General features: G+C 35.5%; 1 protein-coding gene across 1 annotated transcript in view; it reads right to left on the bottom strand.

The window, feature by feature from the left end:
* Positions 1 to 229: 229 nt before the first annotated feature.
* The window catches only part of RPGRIP1L (RPGRIP1 like), a 100184-nt gene continuing 73353 nt past the window's right edge, over positions 230 to 27060 (bottom strand). The window contains exons 23-26 of the mRNA XM_045533195.1: positions 17699 to 17882; positions 11018 to 11102; positions 4875 to 5008; positions 230 to 2553 (exon numbers count right to left, since the gene is read on the bottom strand). Of these exons, the coding sequence (XP_045389151.1) occupies positions 2441 to 2553; positions 4875 to 5008; positions 11018 to 11102; positions 17699 to 17882 (516 nt within the window). The 3' untranslated portion in view covers positions 230 to 2440. The remainder of the gene's footprint in view (positions 2554 to 4874; positions 5009 to 11017; positions 11103 to 17698; positions 17883 to 27060) is intronic.

Below are 27060 nucleotides of genomic sequence, written 5' to 3'. Positions count from 1 at the left end.
AAGCTTGGCTCACGGAGAGAAACTCATGGCTCTTCAATCCAAAAGGTGGTGAACTTTTCAGTGAACTCTGGTTAACACAAGACAAAAAGAAAAAATATCCTTGGACAGACTATGAAACCCAATTGAAGTATTCATATGATAGCATTCAACACTACTTACCCAGTTCAAGATGTTAGCAGCAATTATGTATGCAAAATGAGTATGGTGAAAATTTGCAATAGTTTGAAGCTATTTTAAAACTAGAAAACTACAATATAATCTTTAATATATATTATAGTAAACATGAATATGACAGGAACATGGCTGTTTCTCTAATATTATTCGAGGTATACCTTCCACACAGGGGACTGGATCCCAGAAGTTTTCTAATAAAAACTTCTCTTCTCCACTCAAAGATTCTAAGAAGTCAGTGTAATTTGGTTCTTCTCTCCCTGCAGAAGGAGTATTTAGTTTGGGATGTAACGTTTTAAAACAATAATACAAACCTCCTGGGAGAATACCACAATAAATGTCTCAAAAACCACTCAGTTAATCTCAGGGTATAATCCGGCTGTTTTAAATTACTGCAGGGAATATTATGGGCCTTAAGGACGCTGTAACTGCATAAAGCCAAAGAAAGCTAGCAGAGAGGCCAAAAAGATGAGCTCAGAGCCAGCTGAAGTGACAACAAACATGTGGTTGTTTACTAGGATTGGAGAGGTTTAGTCTGCAGATGTTTGTGGTCTCTAGAAGGTTCCAGAGGAATGAGTTGTTATGAAGATTTGCAGAATTTGATGAGAGCAAGATTATTCTTGGAGATGGCAGGCCCCAGGACAGAGAGGCCCAATGGTATAGACAGAATTTATAGGTTTCTGTGGTCAGATCATACTCTACTGGTCCCACAATGTACATCAACAAATTAATATTGTACGGATGTCATTTCAAAGCCTCCCAAAGACGAGAGTCATTATTGAAGCCATTAGGGCACAGATGGTTCAAACTATATGCAGATATTCATACTTGCATTTTTGCATTATAGCTGCTTTTTTTTTTCTGTTCAACTGTAATGAATTGTCTCATAATCTATTCCATCTTCTTGCCATTAGCAGGCTTTGAATGTTCACAAATAGGAGCAAAGAACTCATTTTCCAGAGCTTTAATCACACAAAGAGGGAATGCCTAATTCTCTAAATGAAATGGTCTGTGATCACTGAAGCAGAGATTTAATATATCACGGCAAATTAGGTAGATTTTAATAAATTACTTATCTCCCTGAATACTTTACATATGCTTAAGAAGGAACATAGCCTGTTTGCAAACAGTGAAAACCCACAGCCTATAAAAATCCTTTGAAGAAAATGACAAATAAAAAAGTAAATTAAAAAATGAAATGCATTATATCCTAGACCTCTAGAGACAATTCCTCTGCAGCATTGATTCACAGCTCCATTAAAAATATCAATTAAATCCTTCAGTGAGATTGGGTAAAAGCTAGAAAATTAACTTTCTGAGCTGCTTTTCGAGGATCTGGTTATCCAGATACACCTCAGCACTGTATTGGCTTGATGTAAATTTAAAAAAACGATAAAAAGATACTCCTTTCAGGTCTAACTAAGCATATTAGAATTTGAGTCATACTTAAAAAAATTTCTTTCTGTGTCATAAGCTAAGTTTTCAAAGTACAAATTTCACATCTATGTATATTTATACCCACGTATCTATCTATCTATATATACGTATACATCCCTAGATCTCGTATCACCATTACAAATACATACAAACAGAAAGAACTGTAATTTTTAAGAAAGAAAAACAAAGAATTTGCAGTAATTTAATAAGTTGGTGCTAAGTCTCATCCTTTATATTTAATTGATAGAAACTGCATGCATCAAAGAAAATGCATAGTGAGCTTTAATGTGCATAAAATGGATATTAGCATTTTAAAGAGGAAGATTAACACATTAATCCAAGTAATTTTCATATATTGCTTCTAATAAAATCTTCACAGTATAAAACTCTTAATGAGGCTAATCATAGGCATTCCATTTAGTGGGACGATTAGGAATAACATAAAAGTATTTCTTTTTCATAGGTTTTCTATGATTTATGCTTTTGCTTATTAAAAATAAAAATGGGAATTGCATTTCAGTTCTTCATAAGAAAATGTTCAAAATGCAAATAGACTTTCTCATGCTATCATGTAGGTATAAATTATTGAATAGGTATTGCCCATTATGGGGAACTTCAGTCCTGAGGGGTGGCAGTCATGGGAAGGAGGGAATAGAAAAATAAACAAATGAAAAAGTATACAAAACTCAAACACTTCAAACCCAGGTCTCCCCCTTCCAAGCATCCTATGAATTATAGATTATGTACACCAGAGTAATTACAAAAATCTCATCTAGGATCTTTCATGTGAGCATTTACTCAGGAGTAGGAGATGCCTCGGCAGCAGTTTCTTTCAAGCCTCCAAGTCATCTCTGTATTGCTCGTAGACAGACCGTAGGGCATGGAGAGCTTCGACTGTTACCCTGAGCTTGCCAATACCTTCACCATCTGCTCGTGCATCAAAAACTAGGGAGAAAATAGCAGGAACATATTAATATTATTCAATAGAGTTTTCTTCAAACAGGCTCAGAGACAGAAACAGTAGTTGAAAAGATGAAAATGGTTCTACAAAAGTCCAAAGTTCACTGGCATCTGAGAAATCTAAAAAATAAACCTTGTCATGTATGCATGAAGATGCATATTTTGGATGTACTGCATGTATATATACCTATTGCTTGTGGACCTAAAACTAATGCATTCATCCTGAAGTTTACCTAGTGAAAGACATAATCACGATTTCTAAGCTAGGAAGAAATAAAAAGTCTAAAAGGGATTTAGGACAATAAAGTACAATTTGCTCTAATATACAGTATTAATAACAAATTTCAGAATGGCAAACCACTGTAAAGATGTTATATGATTATCATTTGGATTAGCTGCTTATCTAAATAAGGAAAAGAATTATATGGAATAAGGAAAATATTCCACTTAAAATAGGTTTTATGTGAAATTAGAAACAGCTAAAATGGCAGACCTAGGAATTCTTAAGGTCTGTGGATTTGAGCGTAGGTGGGCTTTTCTTGGAAGAAAGGCTACTGTTTTTAGTAGTCACAAAGGTAGACTATTTGACAAAAGCCATGGGCCTGCCAGCTCAGTGGCAGGGGCCAGATGGGATGCCCATTCAGTATCTGAGACCCCATGCCTTTGTGGACAATGATACTTGCTAGTGAATCAAGGTTAGAATCTTAGACTCTGTAAGTTTGACAGCACTTAGGAGTTTTCTTATAGTTTCTTGTTTATATTCCTTGTGATTTTCTTTGAACTTTAATATGTGTGTGTGTCTGTGTGTGTATGTGTGTGCGTGTTATGTGTGTGTTTAATTCCAAGAAAATTTGTAAGAAAACCTGAAAACAGAACTTGGTACACAAAGACTTAGGCGAAGAAATGACCAGCAGGGAAATCAAAGTGGCACAAGTTGTCTCTAGCTCATTCCCCTGAGTTTTCACCTCTGCTTCAGGACTTCGCACTTTCATGCCTGATATACAACAAAGCATTAAAATCCTTACTTAACTTATGCCTAATCTTTTGGTTCTTTCCTAAAACATGGCCACAATAGCTGCCTCTGCCTGATCAGCGTGGTCATCTGTGGTCTCACAGAAGAGGGTTGCTAAACAAAGCCAACTGGAAAAAAGATATCCCACAATAGGCTTCTAATTTGGTTATTTGGTCTAATTGGTTAATTATTTCGCTTGATCCTGAATTTTGAGCACTTGATGCATTATCCAGGATAAGCAGCTCGATGTATGAACCATGGCTGAAGCACAGCATAAGCCAGGGGTCCCCAAACTATGGTGAGTTGTATAATTATTTCATTATATATTACAATGTAATAATAATAGAAATAAAGTGCACAATAAATGTAATGTGCTTGAATGATCCCGAAATCATCCCCTGCCCCCCCCAGTCTGTGGAAAAATTGTCTTCTGTGAAAATGGTCCCTGGTGACAAAAAAGGTTGGGGACCACTTGCGTAAGCAGCATGTCTGGCACTTAAGAGGTACTCAGTGAAGTGTTTGCTGAATGCCTGCATGAATAAGTAAACAAGCCACATACATTTTTCCAGAGATGGCTCTGCTAACTCAACCAATGAAACTAGGAATCAGCCTCATTTCTCCATTTATTACAGAAAGCCCAGACCATCCCTGATTATGATTTTAAAAAGCCTGATTCATAAAATACAATTCCTTCACATTTTTGGGAATCACCTAGTGAGGTAAAAATTCAGGAGAACACATTTTGTCAGGAATACCTTATTCTTCTTGGAATCCTGTGGTAAATGAGTGACCAAAACTATTCAAAGTTACTTGCTGTGACTATATCACTAGATTGTAACACTGAATTAAAGAGAAGCCTTGAGAAAGATTATCATAATCACTCAGAATAACCTGCTTAAGGTTAAGTGCCTTAGCTGAAATAAGGCTTCTATAAACATTGACAGAATAACATGTTTAAAGTGTCTTAGTTGAAATGAGGCTTCCATAAACAACATTAAAAAATTCAATAGCCAGATTTTTTTTCACACATCCATCCAATACTAAAAAATGAATAATTCTTTATGAAGCTCAATTAATTATTTTAAAATATCTGTTGATTCAAAGGAAGGCAGAGGGGGTGGGCAGGGTAAGGATGTAGGTGAGGCTTCCAGCTTCAACAAGGCGTCAGCTTGAGTTGCAAAGCGTTCAACTAATGTGTGACTCAATGCCCTTGTGGCCAGCAAAAAGGTTTTAATAAAGAGTTTGGATTTCACAATTGCTGGTTGTACAAATTATGCAACACTGTCACCCATACCATCAATATTTTGCTCAATGATGTCTCTCCCTTCCTGAAACATGTCAGCGAGGTCAACATGAGCAACACCGATGTCCTCACACTCCAGATCCTGCTCATCCTCTGGAGGGTCACTGACGATGGTGAAGCGAACACTGAGAAGGCAAAAGCATAGAGAAAATCTCCACCAAGTGAGAAGAAATTACCACGAAACAAAACTCCCCAATGGATTTTTATCACTAAGTATGACATCTTGAAGTTTCCAATTATCCCAATAAAAAGAAAGTTACGTTAGGTTAGATAAGTTATTATATGAACTATTAGAATTGTTATAGCACACCCAACCTTCAAATGAACATTAATCCACTTTCTAAGCACTGATTAACATTTATTTCTAGAATCTGAGAAAATTACCAGGCAAAGAGAAGGACCACATGTTCACTCTATTACACATTATCTGATGATATTTTGACACCTCTACTTTTAAGGCAAAAAGGATAAAGTGAATAAAGATCATGGAGGATAAATGGTCAACATTTTCTATATAAATGCACAAGTTTGGAGTTGCTACTAAGCAATTTAACCAACTGTATATATTCTACAAAATGCAGAGATCATGCTCCCTGGGTAACATTCTGAATCATGTTAGATAAATGTTGTAGCTCTGCCCAACAGCTATATCAAATGTTTGTATTACTTCAGCAATCTTTTAACTTACAATCATAGCATCCAAGTTTTATTTTACTTTTAGACATAATTGTAGGGTTCTGATGGAACTGATTTGAATTAGTGGCTTGTGCGGAGGCCAAACACACTTGGATTGACCAAATGACAGGAATTTACAGTTAAGTACTCTTTTGATATGTCTTGGCAGTTTAGCTTAAACCATGGAAGCTTGTAAATTTTACCATTTTAAACTTTTCAAAATGTATCCATCCCAGATCAGAAACAAAACAAGAAACATAAAAATTTATGCCTCTGAGAAATCATGCCTTGAAAAATACAAATACTTTCCAAATGCTTATAGATAACATAATAGTTTTAACTAACTTGTAGAAAGTAAGTATTCAATATGTTATTCCTTTATGAAGTCCCTGTTTTTAGCTAGTAATAAATTTTAATTAGAAATTCTTCACAGCTTTTATGGCTGTCTAAAAAAAAAGAGAAATTAGAAATTCCTTAAGTCAAAATTAATGATGGGTATGATGGATATTTTTATAAAGATTATACTTAGAGGGATTAAGATGAAGTGGTTCAGGGCATCCCTTCTGGGTTCAAATTCTTGCTTTCCTACTTATTAGCTGTGTGACCTTGGACAAATTACGTAACCTCTCTCATCTCAGTTTCCTTATCTGTAGAAGGGGGATAATTATATGTATCTCACAGGGCTCTTGTGAGGATCAGATGAGATGATACGAGTAAATAGTGCCTGGAACATAGTAAGCACTGAGTAAATGTTTGCTCTTTTATTTTTAATATTGGTAGGGCTGTTTACACTTCTACTTTTTTTTTTTTTTGAGACGGGGTCCTGCTCTGTTACTTAGCCTGGAGTGCAGTGGCACAGTTATAGCTCACTGTAACTTCCAACTCCTGGGCTCAAGTGATCCTGCCACCTCAGCCTCCCAAGTTAGCTAGGAATACAGGCACATGCCATCATACCTGGCTAATTTAAAAAAAAATGTTTTCTTTTTTTTTGTCAAGATGGGGTTTCCTTATATTGCCCAGACTCGTCTTGAACTCCTGGGCCTCAAGAAATCCTCCCACCTCAACCTTCCAAAAGTTCTGGGATTACAGGTGTAAACCACCATGGCTGGCACTTCTGCATTTTTAAGGGGAGAGAAAAAGCTGGCATGGAAAAGCTTGTTTCAATTGAAAACTTAAGATTCCCAAATTATACACTGATCATTCAATTAAATAAAATAAATGATGATGAAGGAAAATTTCCTAAAATGAATTAGGAGAGATGAGGAATTAAAAGTACTTGAAAGAGGAAGAATTAAGAGTGATATGTAATACATGTTCTAAGACTTACAGAAAACATAGAGGCTACGCAGATTGTAATAATAATGTTAAGTGTTATCTTCATACAGTGTCTCCTATCTAGGATCATATCCATATCATTTTACAAATGCAGACAATTACCTCCACTGAATATATGAGAATTCTGAGGCAAAAAGAAAAAAAAAACCCTTCCACATGCCAGAGAAAGGGCTAGAAATTAAAAAGTGTAGTATTTCTGGCTTTAATCTATACAGAGCAAAATGAGATGTCAAAAACAAAATTAAGAAACTACAGGCTGGGCACAGTGGCTCACGCCTGTAATCCTAGCACACTGGGAGGCAGAGGCGGGAGGATTGCTTGAGGTCAGGAGTTTGAGACCAGTCTGAGCAAGCGTGAGATCCTGTCTCTACTAAAAATAGAAAAAATTAGCCAGGTGTGGTGGTATGTGCTGGTAGTCCCAACTACTCAGGAGGCTGAGGCAGAAGGGTCATTTGGGTGCAGTGAGTTACCATGATGCCACTGGGCTCTAGCCAGGGCAATAGAGGGAGCTCTGTCTCAAAAAAACAAAAAACAAAAACCAAAAAACAAAAAAGGAAACTATAAAGTTAAGCTGAAAAGGGAGGAAAAGTACACTAAAATTATTTAAAAACTAAAACTGAAATAATTAACAAATAATAATAAATCAGTTTGGCCTTAGCCAAACTGTACATACAAACACAAATCTTACAGGTTAACCTTTAACCCTGTCAAAACAAAGAGGTGAAACATTGTTCCATGTCTTGAAGAGGCTCACAGTCTAGCTTGCTGCCCTGGATATACACTTGGGGCACGTGCCATGTACCCAGGTGGAAGTAAAAACAGGAAGTGCTACCTAGGCTGCTCCCACCTTCCATTCTCCTCTCTCCAGTGACTCTCCACTTCTCAGTGAGACTGGCCTTGCTAACCTCCCTTGCCTGCTCCTAGAACACACTTTTATATATTCTTCATGCCTGGAATTCCCTCTGTCTGGAATGATCTTCTCTGGGCTCTCTGTGACTTGATTGGGTTCTCTCCATCCCTCATGAACCACCCAGTTAAATATCACCTCCCCAGATGTGCCTTCACTGTTACTTTCTATTTTGATATTTAACTCATTTAATTTTCTCTTGGTACTTATTGAAATAGGTAATTAGTTTGTTTACTTATTATAGTCTATCTTTCCCAAGTGCTCAATAGAACACTGCTAAAGAGAGAAAAAAAAAATAAAACCAAAAAGGAACTTAAGTCACTGTTAAACTATGACTTCAAATAAATAATATCTAAAATCTCATTTCAAAGTGTTATCTTCCTGTTAAAGTGACACTTGTATATTTGCAAATACAGTGTGGGGTGGCAAGCAAAGGTACTATATACAATCAATATACAATGTCTATAATTTTAGACATGTCAGGGAAGATTGGTCAAACTTCTCTAACGGTGTCTTTGTAAGTTGTCACTAATATTCAATAGGGTTGCTGGCTAAGAAAATGAATTCTCATAAACTATAATAGGAGCTACTTTGAGTAATGTGAAGTAAAGTGATTTCTGAGTATTTAAAAAAGGTGAGAACATTCGCTGGAATAAAAATTGGCTTTTGGCTGTGGGAAATGTAAATGTAAACTTCCTTCTTCCCTTAGTAAAATGACACTGTTGAGGGAGAAAAGTCGGTGGGCCATCCTCTCCCATGCTGGTCAGGGGAACACAGTGACACCCAAACAGTCAGCCAATGGTTGGAAGCTCTGAGTCAATCACTTTGCAATACCTCACTCAGTTTTTCTCAAAAATGACATGAGCATTTGTGTCTCTGGGAGGTGTCTGGAGATTTTTAGAGAAACGATAAGAGAGTGGAAGTCATTATAGTTACTTTTCCTTTTTCTTCTTTTCAAAACTATTCTGGTACAAATAAGTGGATCCTCTGAGGAAAAGCAGGTCTAACATGAAAGCAGAATTTGCTTTTTAATTTTTTTTTTTTCAGACAGAGTCTTGCTCTGTTGCCTGAGTTAGAGTGCAGTGATGTCATTATACTTGCAACTTCAATCTTCTGGGCTCAAGTGATCCTCCTGACTCAGCCTCCTGAGTAGCTGAGACTACAGGTGCATGCCACCACATCTGGCTAATTTTTTCCATTTTTTGTAGAGGCAGTGTCTCCCTATGTTACCCAGGCTGGTCTTGAACTCCTGGCCTCAAGCAATGCTCCCCCCATTGGCCTTCCAAAGTGCTGGGATTAGCTGTGACTGGCCCTTTTTATTTTTTTTTTATAAACACTTTTGAGGAAACAAAATTGTTCTCTCCCAATGTGTCACAATATGTTCTAACATTCCACAAACAAAAAGAACACAGAGGCAGACAAACAAGACTGAACAGACTACTGAGTCAGCCCAGGACTTGTCCATGAGAGCACAACTCAGTCCTGGTCAGTCAGGACCCAGCTTGGTGACTGTAAGGACACAGATGCCATGGCCAGTGCTGGTTATTCACTAGTGATCTGGGATAACCCGGGGGGATTGGTGGTTTTAAAGGAATCTTTGAAAGAAGCTGAAGTATACAAAGTAAATAAGTAAAACCTGAGTGATTATCACCCTTGGAAAAGTAGAACCTCATGCCTAACAGGTTTTTACCATCCCTTCTTCGGAAGTAAAAACAGGATCCAAAGAAATGAGGCATTTCAGGAGGTAATGAAAAAAACCATTATCAGATACCAAGAGCTAAGAATTCCAGTCTCTCTTCTCGAAATAAAAGATAAAATGCTAGTTTGGAAGCTCTTTTGAAAATGTCTTTAGCATTCACTTTACAGCCTCTTGGAAAGGAAAGAAGGTGAGTCTCACTGGGTGGCAGGGTAGGCGCTGTTACTCAGTCAGTGAGAGGCTGTATCATCCGTGAGTCATAAAGGAAAGAGAAGAGGATAACAGAGATACAAAGGGTCTACCCAGGCTGAGGGAGGAGAGCCAGCCAAGAGGCACTGGCAAAACCCAGCTAAGGGGTTAACTAGCAGCACTTAGATATTATAACTCCTCAAACTCCTGGGACAGAACCTCACACAGAAGCACTAACTTGTTAAGATCAGGTTTTTCTTTTTCTTCTGAAAAGGATATATTTTCTCTACTGAACCAGAATAGCAAATTATCCTATTCAAATTCGAATAAAATGCATTAAAATATGAAATGATGAATTATTAAACAGGGATAGCAAGATACTAGTTAGTCTGAAAGGCCGATGAGCTATTTCAAATAATAATTTTTTTTTTTTTTTTTTTTTGAGACAGCGTCTCACTTTTTTGCCCGGGCTAGAGTGAGTGCCGTGGCATCAGCCTAGCTCACAGCAACCTCAAACTCCTGGGCTTAAGCGATCCTACTGCCTCAGCCTCCCGAGTAGCTGGGACTACAGGCACGCGCCACCATGCCCGGCTAATTTTTGCTATATATATTTTAGTTGGCCATATAATTTCTTTCTATTTTTTTAGTAGAGACGGGGTCTCGCTCTTGCTCAGGCTGGTCTCGAACTCCTGACCTTGAGCGATCCACCCACCTCGGCCTCCCAGAGTGCTAGGATTACAGGCGTGAGCCACCGCGCCCGGCCTCAAATAATAATATTAATATCACTACTACTTACAATGATTGCAATGAACACTCATTGTGCACTATGTGTTGGGTACTATTTGATCTGTGTTACTTTGTTATCTCATTTAATCCTCACAACAACCCTATATGATATTATTATTTCCATTTTGCAGATGAATAAAACGAGGCTCAGGGAGGTTAAGTAACTTGTCTGAGGTTGGACGGCTAGTAAGTGATGGAACGAGAATTTGTATCTAGGCCTTGTGATTCCCGAGTGCATCTTCCGTTCAACCTGCTACACTCTTTACAGTTACACGTGAACGGCAGGCAATATGATACTTTATATATCCTGCACAGTCTTTTGGTTTTCAAAATCCTATAGGCTTCTTACAGTTACTCTGTAAGGTAGGCAGGGCCACTGTATTTCTAGAAGGAAAGAGACTCAGAGAGGTCATGCACTCATTCAAGGACACAAGAGTAAGAGAATCCAGGTGTTTTGATTCCTCATCTTGTGCTTTTTTGACCACACAATGCTACAGAGATCTACTTTGTATAAACCAGTACATAACTTGGAATGCTTAAATGTACCTTCTATTAGGCATCTCTTGTTTTTGTAGTATAGCTTTTAAGATGTCTCTCTTTGCTTGGTTGTTTTCTTTATCCACGTAGATCACTATACCAAAAGAAAAAAAATTCCACAAAAGGAAGTCACTCAGGAATATGCTACATTAGTATCATTCTGTATTTTTATAAATACCTGTTTTTAAAGACGCAAGTCATGCCACCTCACTTGTATGCCTGGGAAAAGAAAACAGCTCCAGAAACCAGAATCAAATCTGAATAGTCATGTGATCTAATGTCATGTCACTGGCAGGTTTATGTGCACACTGTCAGAAAAGATACAAGCAACATCTAAGAGTGCCACATCACTGTCACTGCCTGTTAATGGCACTGGCAGTCATGACAGTAAAAGGCAACGGTCTTTATTGCTTTGTATTTGAGGGATTTACTGCATTTTCTTTCACCCAAGAAGCAAGTGATAATGATAATGTATGGCAGAGTGCTTGTCCTTCCTGACAGCCTCCGTAATTTAATCCTTCTCTCCTGCCACAACATGCAATAAAAGAGGCATCTAGTGTATTGAGTTGGGGAAATCCACAGGCTGAGGTCTGCTGGTGCATGGGTGAGGGGTATGGGAGAGAAACATGCAGGAAGGGGAGAAAGGCTTTTCAGGGTGTGACATTTGTCTTTCGTTTTAAAGGTACATGTTGGCATACAGGAATGTGGCCAGACTTCACTTAGCTGATCTAAAGTCTCACCAGGAAGAAGACGGTAAACACTTGACAGTGTAAGTAGGTACCTGCACTTTGGGAAAATGGCATCTTAGAGTGCAAATTTTCCAGTTTTCATCCTGATTACTTTTTCTCAGCTTGGCAGACTTTCAGCCATGCCTTAGATTCTGAAGATGTTTCTTTTTCAGATGCCATTTTGGACATAAAGGCTCTCCTGTTACCAGATCTCAACTTAAAGATTATCCCTGATCAAAAGTGCACAAAAGGTAAAAGAAATCATGATGATCCTACAGCCAGTTCTCCTTAGGCTCTGCCAGGAACAAACGTATTTCATATTCAAAATGTTTCCCTGGACAATTTTAGTTCAATCCCAAATTATGATGCTGTCAACTCATTTAGTTGTTCGGCTCAATTGAGCAAATATTAAATGAGAACCAAAGATGTGCATGGCACTGAGTTAGGCACACAGAGTGGGAGACATAAAGGTGTCTGTATAAGGGTGGGTTAGTGGGTTATGAGAAGTAGGAATCACTGAAGACATAATAACCAACTCTGGATAATCAAGGTCAAGCGGCAACACCTAGCTTATTGCTCTTTGCATGATATCACATTAGTAATTGTGACTAGTTATATAGGTTACTGAGATTTACAGAAATCAATAAAGACAAAAGGTTCAGAGTATTTTGTTTTACCTATTAATGCCAAAACGTCCTGCTAATAGATGAATTCCACTAATGCTGGGAGACAATGCTTTATTTTTTAGAGGTTGCCAGTACACAAAGCCAAATGGGGACTTTTTTTTTAATGGGATTTTTTTTTTTTTTTTTTTGGTTTTTGCTGTTAATTGCCAATTCAGGATGTGGTACACCATATATATATATTTTTTACCTCAGAGTTCTAAAGCTTTTATGCCATACTGGTTTACATTGTTTGAAGATAAGGGTAATCTCAGTGGCTAAAAAACAAAAGGAAAGACAATTTCAAAGGCCACTGTCCCAAATAAAGTGTCATTCAATTAAACCTAGACCAGTTTTGATAAATTTCAATGGCTTAAAAATTTTTTTATTGTGGTAAAATATACATAACATGAAATTTACCATTTTAGCCATTTTTAAGTGTACAGTTCAGTGGCATTATGTACATTCACACTGTGGTTCAACCATCACCACTATCCATTTCCAGAACTTCTTCATCCTCCCAAACTGAGACGCTATACCCACTAAACAGTGACTCTCCATTCCTTCCTTCTCCCAGCTCTTGGTAACCACCATTCTATGTTCTGTTTCTATGAATCTGACTACTTTACGTACCTCATATAAGTAGAATCATACAGTATTTTGTGTCTAGCTTATTTCACTTAGCATTGATGTTTTCAAGGTTCATCCATGTTGTAGTATGCATCAAATTTCATTCCTTTTTAAGGCTGAATAATATTCCATTGTGTGTATACACCACATTTTATTTATCTATTTATCCTGTGATGAACATATGGGTTGTTTCCACCTTTTGGCTATTATAGATAATGCTGCTATGAACATGGGTATACAAATATCGGAGTCCTCAATTTCAGTTCTTTTTGGTATATAACTGGAAGTGGAATTCTTGGAACATATGATAATTCTATGTTTAACTTTTCTTAGAAAACATCATTACCATTGAAGTTGGTAAAAAAAAATGGTATATTTGGGGATTCCTATAACTTGTGCTTCTCCTTCATCCAGTTGCTCAGAATATTGTATTTCTGATTCTCTTAACAAAGACAAAAATAATGATAGCCACTATTTATTGAGTGATGTTTATATACCAGGTACTACACTCAATACTTTTATTGCAATCATGTGGGTTCAGAACCATGCTGACCCACATTTTACAGATGAGGAAACAGACCCAGAGAAGGTTAGTAATTTGCACAAGGCCACCTAGGTAGAAAGCAGCAGAGCCAGAATCTGAATCCAGCAATGTCTTCCTCCAGAGCCTGCCCTCTTAACTTTTATGCTATTTAACTCTTCCCATATGAAGCCAAAACTTTCCCTGTTATTTTAGCTGTAGTCATTTTGTTAGCACAAGGCTGGAGTGTGAGAGAGTTCCATAAGAGTATCAAGGGAAGCCACCTCATTTTCTTCTCACTCTTTTAGAGAGGAATATTGCTTAGAAATACCTCATCTAGGTGCATTAAATACAATCTTGTGGTAGAAAAATTTTTAAAATTTCTTTCTGAGAAAACTCTAGGTCATTACCAATAAGCTTAGCTCTCCAAAGGCGTATCAAATTATGGCTCTCCTGCTTGCACAAACAGGGACTAGACTGGACATCTTAATCTAGCCCAATGGTTTTCAGTGTTTAATGTGTGTCAGAATCCCTTGGAGGGCTTATTACAATACAGATTACTGAGCTCTATTTCCAGAATTTCTGGTTCAGCAGGTCTGGGGTAGGGCTGGAGAGCTGCAATTTCCCAGTTATTGCAGGTGGTCAGGGTACCGCACATTGAGAACCACACATTGAGAACCACACATTGAGAAACACTGTTTAGCCCAACACTCTTTTGCCCAATTTTTAAAATGGATCAGGAACCAGTGAACACTTTTGTGTTAAACACTATGGGAAATAGGAACTTTGGGCCCCTCCGATTAGGTCATGATCCTATGATCCTATGAACAGCATGATTCATTTGGTGTTCTGAAATTCTAGATAGTTAAAAAATTTACAATTTCAAAAATTCAAATACCTCCTTAAAAAGCTACTCTGATAATTATTAAAGTATCAGAACTCTCCAAAAGTTAAGCTATTTACCTTTAATTCCCCTTAGAAATCATATTTGTTTAGGACTTACTAGATTTTGACACAAAGTTCCTGAAAGCATATATTTCAAAAAGGATACAAACCAGTAGTCTAAATACTTAAGTTGATCTTCAGGTTGTCTACCATTAAAAACATATCCCTCACTTCTATAGGTTGCAGAAATCCTTATATTCTCTATCAGTGTCATATGGCAGAAGTAAGAAATGCAGATGGCTTAATTATAGAGGGTTGATAACCTCTAATTTCAGATAACTTTTGTATTAAAGTGTTATCATCCCCATAATCCTTATCTTTGCCAAATTTCTCCTCCTACTAGTAACAAAATCTGATGTTCTACATCCTCTTTATCTTCTGAATTAAACTTTAATTGTTCCAAAAGATAGACTGTTCAATCCCCAGAGACTAGGGGCCCAGATCTGTATGTTTCATAAGAACTTTGGATGATTTCATTAATCTTTTTTCTTCCCACTGTCAATTCCCTAGAAGGCTTTATTTGGCCCAGACAACACTCTTCGGATCCATCATTAATCTTATTTTTTTCTCCAAACTATTTTCTTGCTTTCTCAGCATTCTCCAAGCAAAATTCTCAAGGCCAATAAAATACAAATGTTTTGTTCTTGCTATCAGTGTCTTCAATGTTAGTTTTTTCAGTGTTATTAGCCCTAAGAAGATATATTTCTTGGTGTAGGTGAACTAACACCTCTTAATAAAGACTGAATTCAATTATGAATAATCCAGGGGATCATTAGTCTGTATCTCTCATTTTGTGTACCTAATTTAGGCCTCAGAATACAAATCCCTTTTGTATAGATTCCAGTCACAACGCAGGGTAAAATCATTGCTAGGTTCAGCTAACCTCTCTACCAGTATGGTGTTCAAATAGGAGATAGCATGTACTAATTGTCCTCTAAATTTTCCATTTGAATTAAAAAGTCACTTTGGAAATAAAATTACTTTCATTAACATTTAATGAGATTTGGAAGATGTAAGGCTACATTATATTGACCTTCTATATCAAGTAACAAGTGAATGGCAAATCATTACAATAATTAGATAAGATAGTTACTTATTAATCAAAGATTTAAGGATATCTCCCTGCAATGGAAATACAAATACAATAATTTAAAAATAAACATTTTCATTATGTCATACTTACATGAAAAATAAAATAAAACCTTTAGTGAGTTTAATATTAATTATTTCTCAAATTTGCTGATGACCTAGGACTTCATTTTTGAGATATAATAGATATAAAACTACATTATTAACAGTTTGCTTCTAAGCAGAGTACATTCCTCTCCCCTCCCCCCAGATAAATCTCCTTAAAATTCTTTTCAATTAATCTTAAAAATTCTACATAGTCAAATCTCATTAGGAAGGTAAAGAAGCTGAAGAGAAGTAAACACTTTTACTAAATTCATTTCTAATAGATTATTGGTTTGCTTGCTGCTATCAAATGTTTACATAAGCGACTCTTAAAATACCAATTAGATAGTAAGGTACGTTGCAGTAAAGTGAAAAAACAAACAAAAATCCACAACCAACCAACCAACCAACAAAAACCCCCAAACAGACCTAGAAGTAACCATGTGAGAATGCATAAAATTTAGGACACTTGAGCATGTATCACAGATTTGATCCAAAGAAGGATTTGCATTGCTCTTTAAGCAAATGGAAACATCTGTTTCCCTACATAGTCAAGTTTCTCAATGTACAATCAATTTCTAAAAAACAATTTTGTTGCTAGTTCAGCCAAATATTCTACTGCTGACTTTTACAAAGAATAATACAAAAGCCAAAGTTGTCTGTCTCTTTTCTTGGGGTATCTTCATTAAAATTAGTTGACTGAACAGCTCTTTCATTACTAATTATACTTTGATATGGTTTACTTTCCTAGTACTTTGCAATTAAGGCTCTCTAGGGAGCCTGAGAAAATATTTTTGGAAATGTTTCTTTTCTATCAAATGAATGAAATGAAGGTGGAATCAGATTCTTGCCCTGATCAAACTACTTATTTCTATGTGATTTCCCAACCAACCTGTTATTATAAAATTTGAGCTAGAAAGGATCTTAGAAAGCACTTTATTTTTTAGATAAGAAAATGAGGAATCATGAAATTTAAACATCTTGCCTGATTTTATATATCAGCACAAATTGTGGATGCAGGGAGGACTAGCCACAAGACCAGATCTCTGGATATTCAAGCTTACTGTCTTGAGCAATGAACATATTTCTAAAAATACCAGATGCCAAAAAAAAAAAAAAAAAAAAAAAGGTAACCGTGAGCATTTGCAATCCTGCTGATACAAGAGCGTGCTTATCCATGTTGATTAAAATGCAATTTTTAAGATTGGTGGTAAAAAATAGTGTGTTCAACTAGCATGAGATGGCCTGTTCTGCTAAAGGTAATATGACATTCCATCTTTATGGTTTGTTTTAATGTAGGGCTCTAGAAGAACTTACTAAGCAGTTTTAAATTAGGGTCATGGTGACTTGATACAATTTTTTATTCTTCTCTAATTAGATAATGATGATCACACAGTATTCTTAAAAATTCCTTAAAGTTGATTAAGAATTTGCAGGGTGCCTACTGGGTCTGTGCTGCTCTGCACTTACATGTCTATGGGCTGACAGATCAAGCCCTAACAGAGAAAACCTGCCTGCTGCTATAAATGGACGTGTGGGCTATATGATGAAATGGCATCGTGAGAATTTATGCTTCACTCAGTTAGAATCCTGAACATCTAGGCACTGGGAGAGATATATGCATATATTGTAAAAACTTCCATGTGATGACATTGATGAGAAAGAGAAAAATTAAGCCATTGAATGGTTTGAATCACATGATTAAAATACTAGTACTTTGTTTTCATTTGAAATATCATATATTTAAATTAAATTCAATTGCAGATCTAGGTGGCATTTTTCTATTGATATTATTATATAGCAGGAACATTTAGAACCATTGTTTTCTCATTTTTTCCTCTTTAGTGTTACTTCAGCTTTATTTTCTTAATCTTTATGCTACATGTTTGACTTTTATTAATCTATTCTGACAAGACTTACATGAGGTTAGGTGAATATTAGAGAATTAAACTTTCTCCTTGTTCCTTCAGCTTCCTTCAAAGATAAAAAAGGACAAACATAAGAGTCTGTATTAGAAAGGAATCATACCTACCATTGCTATAGTTATAGTAGACCCACTGCCCACTCTTGGGTTTGGGAAGTGACACAGGTGTCTCTTCAGCAGGAAGACTATAGAATCGGCACTCAATGAATAGCCGTTGGATAGTGTCATCCATGGTTACTGGAGAATCATTAAGGCTTAGAGCTATGATCTCAATCCGAATTTTTTCTGATGTCTGTTTAAAGAACAAAACCAAAAAATAACAAAGGAATGAAACAAACAAAAAGATCCTTTATTCCTTTCCACTATCAGTTTTGAATAAAACACGAAGGCCGATGGGTTTCTTTTCTTGAACACAAAGTACACTACTGTGTTACACATGATAGATTATTCATGACAGAGAGAGAGAGAGAATGAGATTCTAATGCCCCAGGGTGTGAAGTTAACAGTGTCATGGCAATAGTCTCCCGATTTACATTTGAGGCTATAAATATCCCACTAGTACTCTATCAGGAGTGAAGATTATGAGATCTTCATCTCCAATTGCTTTCAGAATGACAAGTATCAGTTGGCCCTGCTTCAAACTATGTAATGAAGTACATGTTTATCACTGCTTTTATTTAATCTACAGTACCTGAGAAAGTTTCAGTTATTCAGAGATCAAAGCCTGTAGAACACTTTATAGGTATTATGGTAATATATGTAGCTGTATGAATCTATAATAACTAGAGCAGAAACTACAGTTCATTCTCTCATATATTCTGCCCTAACATATTTCATTCAATAAGTAATACATTTTCAAACAAAAGAAACAAATGTTACATCTAATTTAACAAGTATATTTTCTCATAATTTATTTTTTATTTCAGTTTTACAGAATTAACAACTAAAATGATATTTGTTTGCTTATATTTCACTTTAATCATTGCTTAGATTTTGGTGCAATAGATGCCGGTGTGGATGCGGAGAGAAAGGAACACTCATACACTGTTGGTGGGACTACAAACTAGTGCAACCTCTGTGGAAAATAGTATGGAAATTCCTCAAAGAACTAGAAGTAGACCTACCATTTGATCCAGCAATCCCACTACTGGGTATTTACTAAAAGGAAAAAAGGTCGTTTTATCAAAAAGACACTTGCACACAAATGTCTACTGCAGCACAATTCACAATTGCAAAGATGTGGAATCAATCAAAGTGCCCATCAATTCATGAGTGGACTAGTAAAATGTGGTATATGTACACTATGGAGTACTACTCAGCCATAAAGAATGAATTAATACCTTTTGCAATAATCTGGATGGAACTGGAGACCATTCTCCTAAATTAAGTATTGCAAGAATGGAAACACAAACACCACATATATTCACTATTAAATTGATCAGCACTCATGTGCACAGATGGAAGTAAAACTCAATGGAAATCATGCAGGTGGGAGCGGGGAGGAGGGGTTGGGTGAAATCATACCTAATGGGTACAATGTACACTATCTGGGTGATGGGCACCCTTATAACTTTTACTCAAGCAGTACAAAAATAATCCATGTAATACTTGTACCACTGTAATATTCTGAAATTAAGAAAAATATATACAAGATGGAAAAAAAAAGATATTACCGTGGGAGTACAAATGTTTCCTTGAGTAATGACTTCAGATAATTAACAGACTAGGATTTAAAAATTAGATGACACCAAAAAAATTCCTCAGTTAAATTTGTTTTTTACAATTTAAGATTTGTTCTTTATTATCAAAATCCTTCTTTACTAAATTCAGAGACATCCTACAGTAAATTATATAACTTCAAATAATAATTAGAGAAACCTGAAAATGAGACCTGTTTATATGACACGCTTTTATGAATTCATTGTTTAATGTAAATCAGTGTGCAAATTTACCATAGTGATTACTTAGATATTTCAAAGCATATAATATAATTAATCAAATTGAAAAGCATAAGTGTCCTATTGTAAAACTATTTCCATAAAGAACAATTTCCATTGCTGTCAAACCCCCTCAATATTTGATGAAGTAATTTTACCCCCTTCTTTCAAAAGACATTTTCTTTTATTATGTATTCTAAGACACTTTAACTAAAAACCCAAATCTGAATATTTCAATAAGGTTATTTTATTATTCAGTAGATTCATGGAAATTTTACTAGGATGACAGAGAAAATTCCACACCATTCTGTCTCCACTAATACAGGTACAAGGCTGCAGCTGGCAATATTACTAGGATTAGCATAGTATGATGAAATATTTAAAGGAAAATTTTTTCTAAAACCTAATAAATCAAATGACTGCCAAATGTCATTAAAGTGATGGTCTTTGACTTGAATATGCTTTTCATATTCAAATTTGAAAAGAAGGAGATGAAAGCCTGGAAAGGTTACTCGGTTTCAACTAATAACCTCAAGCCCTCTCCATTCACGTGCATAAAAAATGAAGTTGGCTCTATTGTCTAATCTTACTTCAGAAAACCCCTTCACTGCTTGCCGAAGACTATATGGTAAAGAAAATATTTTAAATATTATTTTTTCCTTAAAACATATTGTGGTTATAAAAATACTGTACAACACATACATAATTCTGATCCAACTGTAGCATAATGTATAATTAAGTCTATTACATAACTTGGAATTTGACAAACTTAGATTGTTATAACAATAACATTTTATAAAACATTCATGTTTTTGCACAAAAGAATTAAAGAAAAATAGCTATAAAAAGGAAAAAGATATTCATGCTTATTTCTACCTTGTGAAGACAGGAGTTTAAAATTGTTTATCACAGAACCTAATAAAGAGACAAATGAACATTTAAATAGCAGGGGAATAAAATTATTTAAGTGGTTATTTTATTAATAATATATTAGCTATACAATCCCCATATGAAAACTTGCATTACTGTAAGAATCAATTTAAGCTCTTTAAAGTTTAAAATATAATTCTAGATAAAAGTAGATACTTGGATTACAGCCAAAAAAACAAAAACAAAATAACAAAAGCAAAAAGATCCAAAACAACAACAAAAAGGAAAACCTACTGTAATATCCAAAGGAATAAAAGAACTTTAAAATTCTTTTTATGATGTCTATCTTCTTTCTGGTCCAGTTTTTTCTTTTTTGGGTATTCTCCCACTACTGCCATTGTGTCTATCATGTGTTCTTTTTTAATTCTCTGACCAATACAATTGGCAGAAGTTATCAGTTATAATTTCTTCATTCATTTGATGCTACATGAATCAACTTAAATCCAAAAAGGGATTAGTTCTCAATAGTATATATTTAGGGAAGGAAGCTCTGAATAAAGAATTTTCCAAACATTATAAATTTTGACTAATGGTGCTAGACAATTCGTTTTTCAACATTGGAACAATTCTGGTTGTGTTCAAGTCCCTGTGAATCAAAAGTTCAACTAGATTATGTATCAAGATTAAGAATAAAACCAAATGCACAACAGAAAACTCCAACCCAACAAGTCAGAAATTAACTCATTATCTCTCCTTTCTATCTCCCCCAATCCCAATCATCCTCTGAAATTTCCTACCTCAGCTGATGACATCACCATCCACGTAGTCACTACAACCAGGAGACCTGGATCCTTGCTTGTCATTTCCATTCTTTTCATACCCACTATATCCTACAGGTCACCCATGGCTCTTTATTTCACTTCCTAAATATCTCAGTGATTTACTGAGTTGTTGAAAGCATGTATTTCCAGACATTGGTTCAACTAAAACAAGATACTGTTTTTCTCATTTTTATCTCTAGAGAAACTTCTTTGGGTTCTCATGAAGGTAACTAATATAGTAACTTCCTAGTTATTAGAAAGCAGAAATTTGACAGAATAGGGAGGGAGAAAATAGAAAGAATTAGCATAAAAGATAACTTGTTGGCAGACTGGAAGCAGACTGATGGGTGGTAGGAGACTATAAGCTCAGTGATGGTAGGGAATATTATATTGTTCATTGTATCACTGGTGTGGTATGCTGTACACACTCAAGAGGGGTGTGGATCTACTCTCATGACTGTGAGAGTGGTAAGGCACTAAAGAGGCTATTAGAGATAAATCTTTCACTGTAGAGATTAGTGCCTCAGTTTGTCTACAATGCCAACCATTCTCCTTATTGTAGCAGAATTCTCTCCTAAAAACCAATCTGCTTGAAAATCTACTATCCTACACTCTAGCCATTCCCTCAAACCTGTGGCATTCTCAGTTTCTGCATCTGCTGTTTATTCTGTTTGAAATTTTCTTTTTTAACAAATAAAATTCCACTGATCTGAGGCCCTGAACCACACAGGCTCTCCTTTATGAGAGCATTACTGATCTCCAAGAATGAGTTGGTTGTTTCCTCCTTTGGGTCACATTGTAGTATGTGGATGTGTTTACATATTTGCTTCTGTCTATAGACTGTGAGCTCCTGGAGGGCAGGACCATAACTTACTCATCTTCTGCTATTAATATTTAACATTCTCCCCAGCATTGGGCATGTAGTAGGCTCTCCATAAATATTTAGTGAAATAGAGGAGGCTGACTATATTTTATATATTGCCAGAATTATGCAACACTACAGTTATTAGTTCTTTTTCTCTTAAAAAATATTTATTATGTGCTACTATGTTTCAGGAAGTGGGTTATTAGCTGTTGAAAAATATATGTGACTTTTGCTGTTCTAGATTTTAATTGAATAAACTATCTCAAATACAGGCAGTATTGTTGAATCCACGTGGTAGGGTACTATTATTTCAACTTTTCTCTATGTTTGAAACGTTTTATAATGAAAAACTGGAAAAAAATTCCAGTTCAATTAGGAGAATGGGAAAAGGTATAAGTAATATACTGAATCAAATGACAATGATTGAAACAAAGCCTTTCAGATAGATGCATAATAATGGCTGTTCAGAATTACTACAGCAACATGACAGGCTATACCTCTGCAGTGTATTTAGTATCCTTCAGATACAGGAAGTTACCTAGACAGTATAGGCTTTAGGCTTTCCCTGTTTTATTTCCTCTCTGTATGTATGAACTTTTGTTACCAGGTAATGTTTCTTCTCAGTACTTTTTTTCTTGTTCATCATTGCCCTATTAGCTTCCCTAGATAGCATGATGTCAACATCAGCATGTAAAAAGAGCATTTATAAATTTTGATTGTGGTGAACAGAAGTAATAGAAGTCATTCACATAAGCACTCCATGCAACTTATTTTTAGTTGTCTGTATAGATGGACACTATATGTTATGTGACTGAATGATCTAGAAATGTGATGACAGCTTGTATTACTCTCAGAGAAAAATAAATTATAGCTCTCATGATTTTGGCTCCATTCCACCATTGCTTCCTGACTGATGCTAACCTCAAATTTTAGGTCATATTTTTCCATAGTGTTTACTGAGGCTTATTATTGGCATGCTTAAAATTTTCATGTTTTACTTCACAGGATCATGCTGAATTCTTCCTCTGGTTTTAGCCCTCACAGCAGTCACAATGGAGTTGGATTGTTAGGCTTCTGAAAACTAATTCAACCTGACAACCCTTAAAAACAGTACTGCATAACTGAGAATGGCCTATGATAAAGGTTTTGCAACTTGTTTCAGTCAGTTACATCTAAATCTAACTGTGGTGAGATTACAGGTGAGTTGAAACTTCATTCTAAATTTCTATAGTAAATAGGCAGGCATTTCTTTACTTTTTTTATTATAAAACATTTCAAATATGAGAAAAATACAGAAAATAATCTGGCATATTCAATACTCACTATTGTAAACAGATGTTACCATTTTGCTGTATCTGATTCAAACCTTTTTGTCACTGTCATTGAAGAAATAAAATATTTCAGATATAGGTAAAGCCACCGACTGCCAAATCCTTTCACCTCCTTCCTCATTCCCCAGAGGTAACCACTATCTTGAAGTTGGTTGTATCATTTCCAAATATGCTTTTATATTTTCTACTACCTATGTATATATCCATAAACAACATATAGTATTGTTTTATGTTTTTAGATTTTATATTAGTGGTATCATTCTCTATAAATCATTCTGCAATTTCTATTTCTTCACATATTTACAATGCCACGTTTTTGAGATTTATTCTTATTTATAATTTAGATCTAATTCATTCATATTAACTGTTGTATAGAATTCTATTTATATTGGATATATAATGTGTAGTCTATTCATTTACCTGCTGATAAACAGTTAAGTTGTTTATAATGTTTTTGCCATTATAAACAATGTTGCATTGAATATCCTTTATGTTTTCTTGTACACATGCTTCCCTGGGAGAACTGTTAGGAAACATGTATGAAAAATTCAACTTTAAGGGATGATCAAATTAATCTCCAAATGGTTATACCAATTGACATGGGTATTATTTTTATCATAAAAACAATTTATATGTGTTTGTGTATAATACAATATGTGTATTATGTGTATATGCATATGTGTGTATAAATAAATACAAATAAAGCCTACTATAGGAGCCACAGTATATAGAACTTGGTACCTTGTCACAAAATAAGAGAGACAAAATGGAAATAGAAGGCGACAATTTATGTCTATGTCTTCAAAGATTCAAATTTTATTAGGGTGAGCTCTAAGACAAGCTCAAAACAGTTGATTCGAACAATCAAACTCACTACTGGTATTGATAGAGCTATGTGTAAGCAGAGTAGGGATGCATATTTATTAATGGTGATTCTTACAACCTTCTTTCTTCAGGCTAGGCATGGGCAGAGTCCTCTTCTTTTTTTTTTTTCTTGAGACAGAGTCTCACTCTGTTGCCAAAGCTAGAATGCCGCAGCGTCAGTCTAGCTCACAGCAACCTCAAACTCCTGGGCTCAGGTGATCCTTCTGTCTCAGCCTCCCAAGTAGCTGGGACTACAGGCATGCGCCACCATGCCTGGCTGATTTTTTCTATATATTTTTAGTTGTTCGACTAATTTCTTTCTATTTTTAGTAGAGACAGGGGTCTCGCTCTTGCTCAGGCTGGTTTCGAACTCCTGACCTTGAGAGATCCTCCCGTCTCGGCCTCCTAGAGTGCTAGGATTACAGGTGTGAGCCAACGCGCCTGGCCTAGAGTCCCCTTAAAGACTCAAAAAAATACCCTTGACCTCACGCTAAGCTCCAAAGCTTCCTTTTATTAGGAATCATATCCACTCTTCATGTGAGTTTTGATTGAAAAGTTTTTGGTTTTTTAAAATAATAACTCTCTGGGAGAAATAAGAGTACATAGAAAGGCAATGTCTCCAGCAACTCAAGGTAATAAGGTAATGGGGGTAATAAGTTTTTAACAAACAATACAAAACAATCCAGTTTTCATCACTGGCAGTAATCTATCTTTTTTAACACGCTCTGTTAAAATGCACTATCTTAAATAATATAAATGTTGCAAACTTCAGTGATAGGCAGCAAAATTGTGCTAGTGTTAAGAGAACTTATTTTTAGAACATTGTCACGGTGTCCTTTAAACACCATGTAAATTATTGTCTCTATAATGGTCAGCAAATTAGGGAAGCTTGTTCTAAAGCAGTGGTTTGGAATATTTTTTCCTGTCCTACTACACCTGAGGGATATGACACAATTCCATCATTAACTGTGGTTTACTATGGCAGTAATGTGAAGGAAGGAGAGAATTTTAAAAATCACTCTCAATTTCAGGTGATTTTGATATGCTATTCCACTTTCACCATCACTGAGAACAGATGTTGTAGTACAGTGGTTCTCAATTTTGGCTGCACATTAAAATTACTGGGGGAGCTATAAATAAAATTCTGACTCAAATTTATCTGGGTTGAGCTCAGGCTCTCCCATTAAAAATGCTCCCTAGGTGATTCTATTGTGCAGCTAAGGCTGAGAAGTACTTCTTTTCCCTAAAACGATGGTTTTCACATTTTAGCATACCCCAGAATCCTCTGATAAAACGGACTGGTGAGCTCCACCCTTAGAGCTTCTGATTCATTAGGTCTGGGGTGGGGCCCAAGAATTTGAATCTCTCACAAATTCCCAGGTGATGCTGATGCTGACATTTGGGGACCATACTTTGCGAAACAGTGCTCTAACCCAAAACAGATTCATCCTACATCTACTGCCCCTTCTAACATCTTTATGGAAAAGCTTCCACAACATTCATACTAAACTGTTCTTTAGTCATTTAACATTTTAGTACAGAATTAGCTAACAAATTACTTTCTTATTGGGGGCAATCTATGCTTATCATTAAAAATAATCCAATAATATAAATTATAAAATGTAAAATATAAAAGCTCCTTATTTTATCCCATCACCTAACTAGGTGTTGGCATTCTTTTTTTTTTTTTTTTTTCAGTAAATGGCCAGATAGCAAATATTTTTGGCATTGCAGGCTGTATAGTCTCTGTTGCAAGTACTCAACTTTGCCCTTGTAGAGTAAAAGCAGCATAGACAATATTTAAATAAATGGATGTAGCTGTGTTCCAATAAAACTTTATTTACAAAAATAGGTAGAGGATTGGATTTGGCACATGAGCCGTTGTTTGCTGACTCCTGCCCTAGAGATATTCACTGCTAACACTGTTAGGCATATATCCTTCCAGACATTTTCTTTGCTTACTACATAAACCTAAATGTTATGTCTGTATGCTCATATAAATACATATATGTATATATGAATATAACTTTTTTGTTTCTTTTTAAATGGAATCATCAGTGAGGCATAATTTCTTAACCATTAGCAGAGTGTGATGAGAGGAAACAAATTTTCAAGCATTGTTATGTATAAAACTTTTCATTTATTTTAACCAGATATGTTTGCATTAGCAAAAAATGATAGAAACCTAAGGGTCCATCAAAAGGGGCTTATTTAAATAAATAAGGTACAGCCATATAATGGAATATTATCCATATGTTAAAAGAAATAGAGTGTACTGCTATGGAAAAATGTTCATGCTATATTAGTAGGAGAAAGTAAGTTGCAAAGCATTAAAAATAGTTTTAAAAGCAATTACTTTAAGGAGAGTAATTCAACATTTCTGGTTTTACATAAAATATATTTCAAAACTTACATTCTATTTAGTTTAAGCTTCCACATGTAAAACACTGGGAGGGACTTATTTTACCCACTGATGGGATATCATAGTTGATTCTGAAGTGATTTAATAATAATTTTTCATACATGAATTCTAAAATTAATGAACTGCTTTTTGCATTCTGCCTTTTAAAGTTTTAAAACCTATTTTGCCCAACATCATTATTGCAATCACCTGGGAATGCCAGCTCATTGTTCAGAGAACCTGGTTTTCAGGTGAAATTGCAATGTAGAACAATTGAATATGGCAGCTTTTACAAAACTGCTATTAGCAGGAACAGAGAAAGACAATGATGTAAATATGCACTGCACAGAAGAGTTCATTGCTCCTTCAGCCTGTAATTTC

Source organism: Lemur catta, chromosome 20 (genome assembly GCF_020740605.2).
Source record: "Lemur catta isolate mLemCat1 chromosome 20, mLemCat1.pri, whole genome shotgun sequence".
Lineage (NCBI taxonomy): Eukaryota > Metazoa > Chordata > Mammalia > Primates > Lemuridae > Lemur > Lemur catta.
Note: the sequence above shows the minus strand (reverse complement) of the source record. Positions and strands in the feature narration are given on the sequence as shown.